The 12500-nt window shown below is 33.6% G+C and overlaps 1 protein-coding gene across 1 annotated transcript in view; it reads left to right on the top strand.

Moving 5' to 3' along the window:
- LOC136838910 (G-protein coupled receptor GRL101-like) overlaps positions 1-12500 on the top strand; it is a 324916-nt gene that overhangs the window by 291585 nt on the left and 20831 nt on the right. The window contains exons 20-21 of the mRNA XM_067104602.1: positions 1564-1762; positions 2982-3180. Coding sequence (XP_066960703.1) covers positions 1564-1762; positions 2982-3180 — 398 coding nt within the window. The remainder of the gene's footprint in view (positions 1-1563; positions 1763-2981; positions 3181-12500) is intronic.

Raw genomic sequence — 12500 nt, 5'->3', positions numbered from 1 at the left:
ATAAATTAATTAATTTCTCTCGACTTCAAATACTTCAGTAGGTGTCACTGTGGAATGTGAAATTAATGTGAAATTACAGTATGTAATATCATCAAATGCCCTTTAATTAGCTTCAATAACGAAAAGTATATTGCCCATTTTGTTGCTGATTGCATCCGTACTTGTGTACAGTATGCTGTATAATTACACTTGCATTAAGGTGTGCAGGTATGCAAACATTCTAGTGCCGTATTATTTTCATCTTTCTAGTTTGTTACAGTAAGTTAATGGGGTTTTATGGTCGTGTTGGTTCAGTGATATTGCCGATAACTTTGAACTGTGTTTGTCCCTATAAATAATAGTTTAGTTCCCTCTCAAGGCCTTAGTTGATTGCACTTGCTCACGACCTTATTATCTTTGTGAGCTAGAAGTTGGGGGTGAAGGCTGGGGGCTCACTTAGGCCTACTTGGTGAGTTATCAGTAGTCACAGCCTTGCTTTCCAAGGTCTTACGTGGGTGGATAGAGTCTTGTGTGCCGAAATACAGTTTGTACAAGCAACTATATTAAATAGTTTTTTATTAGTGTTATTTCTGTGAAAGCGATAGTAAAATATCGTGAGCAAGATAGTGTATCTTCGCCGGTACTCTTGTATTGTCAGCCTTCTTTTATGTAAAGTGCATACACAAAAATAATATAAGTGAAAAGGTTTACATTCCAAAACTTAAAGTAGCAGGTGAAGAAAATTGGAGGGAAGTAACTTTCATCATATATTAATATACGTTAAACTGAATTGTTGTGAATTGTTATTTTTAATTCTTACAGGAATACTTTGTTTGAAAACCTTTGGGTTTAAACAGCTGTTTGAAGAATCCTTTTACGTAAAATATTAGTATTTGAGGTAGTGATGATATTGAAATTAAAATTTATCAACTGTGGCTTATTAGAATACTCGTGAATGCCTACTTTCATATGTAAAGATATGGTGACACCTTATTTAGTTAAAAAGTACATCTTAAGATCTTTTTAACTTTCCATTTTGTGCAACGGAGCTTAGTTGAAATTGACAGCAGACATTAGCTTAATTATCTACTGAAATCGCCTTACGTAACAGCTTCCTTCAATATTGAAGCGAAATAGCGACGGCTAAGTCTCTCCCTACGGCGTTCAGACCTCCTGTATCCGTTAGACAGAGTGAAGAGGCGAGGCTTAATCAGATTACAACTTTTATAAGAATCCTTTGAATTCAAATGGCAAAGTTTAATGACACGTAATGAAAGATCACTGAGAATCATTTACGCTGCTGATGATGATATTATAATTTCCTGTTTCTATTTTATATAGAATTGCTGTATTGGTCCCAAAGAAACTTTTCATCAGCCACAGACATCTACAGAAAATTCTGTATATGAGAAAAATTCAATTGTGTTCCTGGTTTATGATTTTACATTCAGACTTTGTCGATGTTGGCACATGATCTGAAAGAAAATGGAACTGACTGGCATTTGAAAGATAATTAACTTTGATTACAGACTGTTATATCTGAAATTTCACCGGCATCAAGACCCTCCTTATTTTCTGTCACAGGTGGACGGACGAATTTCGATTCTGTTGTCTCGCCCGCCACGTAAGGAAGTGTCAGCCACAGGCAGACGAATTCAGCTCCTGTGAGGATCTCATGACGAATGTTGTCCTCAGAGTTTGCGTCTGGCTGCTTGGTGTTTTGGCTCTCACGGGGAACTTCCTTGTCATCGTCTGGAGGATAATATATCACAATGACAATAAGGTAAACAATACACAACTCACACATATCACAAGTATATAGATTTATATATATATATATATATATATATATATATATATATATATATATTATATGTATGTATATATATACATATATGTATATGTATATATATACACATACAGTACATACATATACATATATACATACATATATGTATATATGTATATACATATGTATATGTGTATATATATACATATATATACAGTATATATACGCATTTTATTTTTTTCTGGAATTCTCGTAGTTTTTATCTCAAATAAATATTTTATAACGCCATATACCGTTCTTGTTTTTATTCTTAGGAATAAGCCAATGTTGCGTGTGTAATTGAGTCCCATCATAAATAATATAAATATCAGCAATGCTGCAAGTTTCGTCTGGTATGCATGTCCATACAATTGAAATGTGCATTTAATTATTATGAAAACCAAAATAAAACAAGCATATTTCTGTCTTTCATCATTTGCAGAGGTTGCAACAGTTGAATCATTATCCGTTCATTTTGTGTTATTAGACTGTTAAAGCAGTGAGCTGTATCACAAAAGTAGCTTAGCTGTTTTCACTTTTTCCATTTGAATTACATTGCAATTCCATTTCATGAATGGAATTTTATCTTTATTTTTATTATTGCTGGCAGAAAAATTTTATCGAATTTTTGTGCTCTCTCTCTCTCTCTCTCTCTCTCTCTCTCTCTCTCTCTCTCTCTCTCTCAATACACACACACACACAATGTATATATGTGTGTATATATATATTATCTGCTGGTCACTTTTTCCAGATACTTGTGTAACTTTAATCACCACGATGCCCCTCACGCTTTGAAAACGCTTGTCACTACTAAGACTAGGCCTGTTTGATTCAGCAGAAAAAAATGGCAATGACCTTTACACTGATTTTTCAGAGACAAATCAAAATAAGGGAAACGTGGATCAGTGGACACAAACACACACGTTCATATATATATATATATATATATATATATATATATATATATATATATATATATATATATATATATATATATATATATATATATATGTGTGTGTGTGTGTGTGTGTAATATTTGTTTGTATTTGTGATTTGTTTATGTACCCGTTTTGTTGATTTGCATTCACACTTGCTTTTATATGTTTAAATCTATGTATAGACACCGTGATAGTATTTTCCGTTTACTAACCTGTTTCTCTGATTCCCCGACCAGGTCCATTCTTTTCTGATCACTAACCTAGCCTTAGGGGACCTGTGCATGGGTCTCTATCTGCTGATCATCGCGGCCGTCGACGTCAACTACAGGGGCGTCTATTTTTTGTACGACGCCATTTGGCGGACATCTACTCTGTGCCAGCTGGCAGGTTTCTTTTCCACGTTCTCGAGCGAACTGTCTGTCTTCACCCTCACAGGTGAGCTGATTTACCTTAGATGCTCTTGAAGAGCGTCTTGAGTTTTTGTGAGGTGAAGTGACGTTTGGCTGTGCGCTGACTTTCTTTTAGCTAGATCGGAAGGGTTAAGGATTGACCGTGTAAATCAGAAGGATTGTTTCATAACTTTTGTTTTACGAAATTCGTGCAGACGGAACATATACTCTCTCTTTCTTTTTTCTTTTTATTATATATATATATATATATATATATATATATATATATATATATATATATATATATATACTGTATATATATTTATGTGTATATGTATATATGTACATTCATTCTTATTACCTTTTATTTCCAAAAACATCCCCGCCCTCATATTTTCCTTACTCTTCGTACGTTCTCCCATTTCAGATTATTTAGCCCAGCCGCGTTAGTCATCCATTTCCTCCTGATTTGTTCTTCGCGCTTCTCCCACTTAAACCTGATTGCTTTAATTTCATTTTTATCATCATTTTCACCCCTTCCTTTCAACTTAAACTTTCTGTATATCTACCTTAGCTTTTGCCTTAACCAAAACGTAGCTCTTATCTATTCCTTCCATCTCTGAATATTTAACCCAACCCTGTTTTTCGCTCATTTTTCCATGTTTGCTTTTCTTACTTCCCCCTCCTCCAATTTGATTGCCTTAATTACATTCTCAATATCATTTTCTCCCCTTCCTCTCCAACATAACTTTAACCAAAAATTGAACAGACATACCTTGTCTATTCTGTACCAGTGCATTATCTAGCAAACTATTTTCCTCTCAATTTTCTCTTTCCAGGTCTACTTATAAATTTTCCTCTTTAGAAACCACATTCTCCCATTGAAAGCTTAAGTCTCCTTAGTCTTTTTATTTAATATCATATATGTCGTATACCATTAAAAACAGCATTTATTGGCAACGTAGCAGCCCAGCCATTTCCAGCCATCCTTATGTGCCATATCGTGTGTCAACTATCTCTACCCAACGGTTAATTGTATGAACTCACTCTGAAATCACTGAAATTATCGGGTGTTTTCAATTAAAATTTAGTGATTGAAAATCAATCAAAGAATCACTATGAACGATAATATTCGTACCTACGGACTAGAATTCCTTTCACTAGCACAAAAATAGCATATACCTAGGTAGTGAAAACGGTGTTGGTGCTGGGTAGTGAGCCACTGCGTTCAGTATTATCTAAACCTGTTCAGTGCCCAACACAGTATCAGATTAAGAGCCGCGAGTATATATAGGAGTATCATTTTCATGCTGTGAAGAACGTTCTAAGTTCTCACTGATTCATTAGCTACAGCCTTTTCGGTAAAATTAAAATATCTTCAATAAGTAAAACCTGGTAACTTTTAGGGAGGGATTACCAAATACAAGAGTAACAGCTAAAGTCATCTTGGTAATAATTTCACTCACCTTAAATGAGACTCTGCCTTATAGGAAGGAGAATACCAAACGTTTTTATGCCCCCGAGTTCGAATGTCGTTTTGTAATTGGAGTGCCTCATTGATCATATTGATGCAAGCCATTATTATGTAAGCACGTTAATTATAAGCCAGTTACTTGATTATCACCTCTCTTTAGTGTCACTCCATGATTACATGTAATGTTCAGTCTTTTTTTTTTTTCTTTCTTTCTTTTTTTGATGATGGTCGCCTTTTGTTTGTCGTATATTGAAGGTAAATGTTTACCGTTATGACTAGCATACTGAACTTTTCAAAATGTGTCAACATATCGTCACCCTCATAAACTAACTGCCTAAGTCATTTTTTTGCAAAAGTCACAATCATGACTTAGACATAGTGATAATAACGCCTAAGTCACTGAGTGACTTAGGCAGAAAGCTTTTTGGAAATTTATTCCACTTACTTTCTACATATGACTTAGGCAAGTATACCAGTAGGTGCGACACATATTGGAGATTTGGTTTAGGCAAAAATCCAAAAATCAATGAAAAATGACTTAGGCAATTAGTTTATGAGGGTGACGATATGCTAAGACGAATGGTAACCCTTTAATAAACAGGACATTCATTTTGTGTATAACTAGACACTAGAGTAATCAGAAGTGTTTTTATTTGTATCCAGAGAGAAATGTCTGAAGCGAGGAGTCTAGACCGCCGTTAGTGGCAATGTCATTCTGCTTCGATCTAACTTGATTTGAAGTGAACTTAATCCACATTGTAAATCACGTCGTAATTAGCTGTATATACGACGTTTCAGTTATCATGTCCTGTCTTCTTAATCGGAGCGCAAATAAAACACAATGAACAGAAGAAATCTGAACAGTAATCAACAGAGAATATTAAATGATATTTTCCTTATTCATGGTTTACTTATGCATCAACCTAGAGAAATTTATAGTTTTTTAGGTAACTCTAAGTTCCCCACAAGCGTGATTTAATATTTTAAATAAAAAAAGCATTTCCTCTAACAGGAGGCGAAGCATAAACGCTGATCATGACTGACAAGAAGGTGGCAACTTCTGATATGACGCAATGACAGTAGGAGCGCTGACCTTCAAGATCTGAATAATGTATCAATTTCAGAATCCTACATCACATATTTTTTGTTCAAATTGCTTTTCCAGCATGTTATAATAGTATGGTTAGGGATGGGGCAGAGTTGGTGAAAAGGGAAAAGGGGATCTGGGAAGGAGTATCATACCATGTAGCTCCAGTATATTGCGTAGCACCGTCATAAACGATATGATTGTACGTACAGTAGACTGAGGAGTTTTATGGCGTTACTAAACTCGGTCCAAGAGATCAATTCAGGAATTCTTTTTAAAGCCTCAATAACTGTGAGAGTTCGACTGTCCTTCTATTAGTAATAATAGTCATAGTAATAGCTATTCTTTTCGTTCATTCAACGAAGGTATTTGGGGCTTCTGTTGAAATCAGGATATAAATAATGAATTATTCCAGAGGATCCATGAAATTCGTATGCAGCAAGTGTTTACTTATCGATACTAACTTAACAGTCCGATAAGAACAATATCCTTTGATCTGACTGGTCTCTGATTGTTAAGTATAGTGTTTCGAACGACCCCTGTTCTTACGCAAAGAACATACCTTGATTGTTTCCTGTAAATCCTTTTTGATTGAAAGTGAAATATAAAGTTGTAGGGCATCGGAAAGTTTTTACTTTTGCGCTGCATATCAGAGTTGTATTAATGTAAAACTCTTCCACGTGTTTTGACATTCATTTGCGTTTTCGGAAAGCTTAAACGACTGCGTTGCCTTTTCGAAAATTAATCGAAGTTCCGGCTCGGTCAGTCGCACGCATATAGTTATGCCGTGACTGTTTTTCCTCACGTCAGTTACTCAAGCTGCGCGTTTGGTCCTTTGCCATCATGACTGGAAGTATCGTTGGCACATGTGAGGTGGAGCATTTGCTCTTTTTGGCAGGACTGAATCAAAGGCCACCGTCTTAATTCGCTATCCAGCCTATATATTTGCATGCTCATGCCATCTCTTTTTCGTGAAAAGTTTCGACCATCTCTTTCGCCGCATTCCAGTTTTGCTCTGTATATTTCGGCAATTCTGAATGGCTGAACTCAGCCGCTATTATCTTGTTATACAGCCAGACTTCAGAATTCTCTTATTGGTTCTTTGATCCTGATTGTCGTGACTTTCTCTGTCAAGATGCTAGCCAATAACTGTCTTGGGTGTTACTCCACCCCTTTCCGTTTTTCTTGTGATTCAGATCTCAGCTTCAGATTGTTCATGTAGCCACTTTTTGGTCAAATCAGTCAACTAGGCATATTTACCTAAGGCACAGTCTGCCTTTTGTTCTAAACATGTTGAATATTGAAATATTTCTCATTAAAGCTTTTATTGCAGTCTCTTTTAGTTACCAATGTCGTCGTAGGTGATAGATGTATTCATGATCCGTTAAGGTTTGGGTACGCTAAAATTTCTAGTTTGTTCAGGACAAAAATATTGGTTTTGAGCGCCAATAGAGTTAATGTAAAAGTGATGTTTACGCTTAAAAAACATTTAGTCATTGATTTTTCCGACCTCAGGAAGAGAATATCAGAAGATATGTAATTCCGTTAATTCATTTCCTTGTTTATAGAGATGTGATCCATTTCCTCCTTTGCCGCAAAACTGCCCATGTGTCTCATCCTTTCATCCCCAATAAACCAAAACAAACATGAAACGGAGACATTTTCTTTCCTGAAAAGCTATATTACTTGTATGACCTTTTTCTAAGGTATATTTTAACAAGAAAAGATTTGACCCTAGAGTACCGTAACGTGTAAAATCCCCTAGTGTAAGCTCATTCTCCTTCCTAAGCTCCGGCTGGTAAAAAAAAAAAAAACAGTCACTGCTATTGTATAATGACTAATTTTTTTTAATAGCCGAATCTTAGGGGGAGAATGAGCTTATACTAAGGAATTTTACACATTACGGTACTCAAGGGTTAAATGTTTTCTTGTTAAAATATATCTCAGAAAAAGGTCATACAAGTAATTTAGCTCTATATATATGTATGTATGTATGTATGTATGTATGTATGTATGTATATATATATATATATATATATATATATATATATATATATATATATATATATATATATATATATATATATATACAGTATATATATATATTCTTAGAATGATTGTTCCATTGTAAAAAGGTGAAGGTGATGAAGGCAACTTTCAGAGTTATATAAAGGGAAAGTTTTCTAATAAAATTTTTATTGAGAAAGCAAGACAAATGACAGAAGAATTAATAGGGGAAGAACAGTGTGACTATAGACAAGGAGTAGGATGTCAGAAACAGATGTTTGCCTTGAAATAGGTATGTGGAACGTTTTAAGGTAAAGGGAAAAAAAACTGTGTGTTAACGATTCTATCAAAAGCTTTTAATTGGTTTACATATATATATATATATATATATATATATATATATATATATATATATATATATATATATATATATATATATGAATACCAGGTAAAATCTTTTGATAGAATTGTTAGGGAGGCAGTTCGGTTGTTTGTTGATTAAGCAAAGAGTAGAAAATAAGCTGTTAATGAAAGCGATTCAAAGCTTTTATGCTAGAATCAAAGCATGCATTATAAACTGTAAATGGGAAAGTGACTGGTTTTGGTGAAATAGTTAGTTATCGACAAATGTATGCTGTCCGTATGGCTGGTCAACAGCCATAGAGACGTAACTTACAATCAGAATCTCTCATATAACAAACCACCTGTTCTGACATCTAGATTCTCTAGCCCACGTCTTGCTTCCTTGATAAAACCTTAATCCCTCTCAACAGCTCATCCTCTGTACCATACAAGCTGAGAACTTTCCATATTGCCCATATTGATGTTGTCAAGCTTTTCCAAGGTCTGTTTATGGCTTGTTCAGCCGTTTCTCTTCACTTTCAAACATTCACATACCTGTTTTATAGCAAGGATTTGATCTAGAGACACGCACTCTTCATTTTTTGCATGGCTGTTTGTTAGTATGTAGATTGCAGGTAGTTGATTGCATACGAATCATTCACCTGAGTTTGACGTAATCCTTCTCACACTTTCTTGTTTACAAAATAGCACGCAGCACCTACTGAGACATTTTTGATAGTTATACTGTCAAAACGGAACATATTTAAATCACCACCTGCAGTTACCAGTAGCTGAACTAAGACAGCGAGGTGTTTACTAAACACATAGTAGTGCAGCTGTAGCATATGTGCATTCAATTGTCAATTAGTCAGTGTTCAATAAAAGGAGAGAGAGGGACAGGCAAACTTGCAAACTTAGGAAGCGGATGAAGGTTATTCGTATATTGAAGAGGAGGTGCGATGTTTTTTTTTTGTGGGGGTGTTATTCGTCCTTATTTGTTTTTCATTGTTTACTTTCTTTTACTCTTGTATCATCATTAATTTTATTTACTTATCTAATCAGTTTCATGTATCACCCATAATTAAGTATATTTATGCAATATTACACTGCTAGAGTGAAAGCATTTTGCTTTGCCTTACCCTCATGTTCTAGAGCCTGTGGTGGCATACGGGCGACCTAATTTTGCAAACAAAACTCGAGTCTGTTTCGATAAGAATATGATTATGTCCTCGAGTCACAATGCAAGCCTGACTCTTCGATTTACTTTCATGTCGTTTTGCTTTTACGCCAGTTGAAAATACATGAAATAGCAACGAAATTCACATGCGTTATGACTCATAGATCATTCTTCCGGCAGGACTGAACTTCAAGTAATTGAAATTTCTTGATAGGATAAGATAAGAAATATAAACAGCTCATGGGAGAAACAATTTTGAAGTGATCTAATTTTACTGTTTAGAATCAAATTTCACTTTTAAGATTACAGTAACAATGCTCGATTGTTGTTATAGATATGCAAAGCATGTTCTAACTGCGCCTTTTGCATCCTCATTGGCAGTATATCTAGTGTCAAGGCAAAATTAGTTTTTCATGGGACTCCTAGATTTGGCTTTAGCGTTAGTGAACAATTCACAAATCGTAGCTCCTATTTTTAAGTGCCATTATTACCTTTTTTTATATACCTATCTATCTATCTATCTATCTATCTATCTATCTCTCTCTCTCTCTGTCTATGTATAATATATATATATGTATATACATACACGTTTTTGTATATGCAAATGCACCATGGGGAAAATGAAACACTTGGTGAAATATCTGACATGTTTTATCTGCATATCTAAGACATTTTCAGAGGAATGATGTATAGTGTGAGAAATTTTATATATATATATATATATATATATATATATATATATATATATATATATATATATATATATATATATATATATATATATATATATATATATATATATATATATATATATATATACAGGTTACAAGTGCGCATAAGTAACGCCCTTTGTTTAGGTGGAACGGAATTAAAGCCTTTTGATTAATAGATTAATATAATATATTAACAAAATTAATATAATGCTTATTCGATTTAATAATGTTCAATACAAATGATATTTCGGCTTTGCACCCTTGGGATGTTAAATTCAGCTGATAACAATCTTGCGGTTTCAGCACCGTTTTATTGTTTTGATAGTACAATTGAATTGCTTTTACTCTCTGTTCCTCTGTTAATCTCATGGTTGTATAAAATATCTGAAAAATTAAGATTTAGCAAATTAATTAAAGAAAATAATAAAGAAAATATACATTATAAGATATAAAATTAAAAAGGGCGTTACTTATGCCGCATTATTAAACCGAATACGCATTATATTAATTTTGTTAATATATTATATTAACCTATTAACCTGTGGCAATACATTCATGTTCGAAAAAATAAAGGATAATCAAAAACGCTTTAATTTTGTTCCACCTAAACAAAGGGCGTTACTTATGCCGCACCCCATATATATATATATATATATATATATATATATATATATATATATATATATATATATATATATATATATATATATATATATATATATATATATAGATATGCATATATATATATATATATATATATATATATATATATATATATATATATATATATATATATGCCAGAGGAACACCACAAACGAACTTACAGACGGTTAGAAACCAAAAATTCAAACTCGACAAGTGGGAAGAGAGGGGGAAGAGCAGTAAACTCGTCAGTGTCTAGGTCAGAATTCTTACAAATCTTTTTATCTATGCAAGTGGCCCCACACCCTTTGGCCCTGTCCCATCTCAGCTGCTTGTCATGTAATCTGTACATTTTATGTGGTTCTTTTGAAATTAGTGGGCCGAGTTTATACATGTCTTGACAGATATTCATATTCTTCAAAAGCTTCTTTTTTGTAAGACTGGGCTCTTAATTTTTCTTTCTTGTCCAATATTTTTTTTTTTTTTTGCCCTTGGCCAGTTGATTGTATGATAATTTTCACTAATGTGTACGAAGACTTCACTGTTCACCTGTGTTTTTTATCTTATGACCGAAATAGAAGTTGTCGTAGAGCTTACATGGGATTTAAATATAAAGACGAAATCGGTCAGGCTTCATACCCAGTATTTCATTTGCATATGCATGTTTATATATATATATATATATATATATATATATATATATATATATATATATATATATATATATATATATATATATATATATAGTATATATATATATATATATATATATATATATATATATATATATATATATATATAAAGACAGAAATTGGTCAGGCTTCACACCCAGTGTTTCATTTGCATATGCATATATATATATATATATATATATATATATATATATATATATATATATATATATATATATATATATATATATATATATATATATATATATATATACTGTATATATATATATATATGAAATTTTTATCACACCGTGATTTATATACAATCATGAAACTATAAATGTCGCCTAATATCAAATTCACGCTACCTCGGGAATATTCCCGATGGAGAATTATCACCGTAGGGGAATTTATATGTGATAAATGGACTGGTACTGCCGAGTCTCGAACCCACGACACAGATACTTATCCAGCGACTCCAGTCGACGTTCTGCCCACTGAGCTATCATGAGAGGTACAAGTTAATGCCGAGTCTGGTGTACCCGTCGAGAACGGGGAAATTGTTCTTAGCTTCGGCATTAACCCACCTCCACCATGATAGAGATGCGTACCAAAGAACTATCAAGGTGGAGGTGGGTTAATGCCGAAGCTAAGTACAATTTCCCCGCTCTCGACGGGCAAATAAAGTACACCAGACTCGGCATTAACTTATACCTCTCTTGATAGCTCAGTGGGTAGAACGTCGACTGGAGTCGCTGGATAAGTAACTGTGTCGTGCGATCAAAACTCGGCAGTACCCGTCCATTTATCACTTAAAAATTCCCCATCGGGGATATTCCCTTCGGTGATAATTCCCCATCGAGGATATTCCAGAGGTAGCGTGAATTTGATATTAAGCGACATTTGTAGCTTCATGATTATATATATATATATATATATATATATATATATATATATATATATATATATATATATATATATGTGTGTGTGTGTGTGTGTGTATGTGTATGTGTATGTGTATATACCAGTGATAGGTTAAGGGGGACATACCATTTAAATGAAAAGAAACAAAGAGAAGGTATCATAATATATACAGTATATATGTGTGTATGTGATACCAGTGGAAAAGTTAAAGGTGACATTACCATGTAAATGAAATAAAACAAAGAGAAGGTATCAAATTACTAACCTCTGTCTTCCTAATCAGGCAACAATGGACTTAAATCCGAGCAGGAGCTCAGATGTCAATCTTA

This window comes from Macrobrachium rosenbergii, chromosome 5 (genome assembly GCF_040412425.1).
Source record: "Macrobrachium rosenbergii isolate ZJJX-2024 chromosome 5, ASM4041242v1, whole genome shotgun sequence".
Lineage (NCBI taxonomy): Eukaryota > Metazoa > Arthropoda > Malacostraca > Decapoda > Palaemonidae > Macrobrachium > Macrobrachium rosenbergii.
Note: the sequence above shows the minus strand (reverse complement) of the source record. Positions and strands in the feature narration are given on the sequence as shown.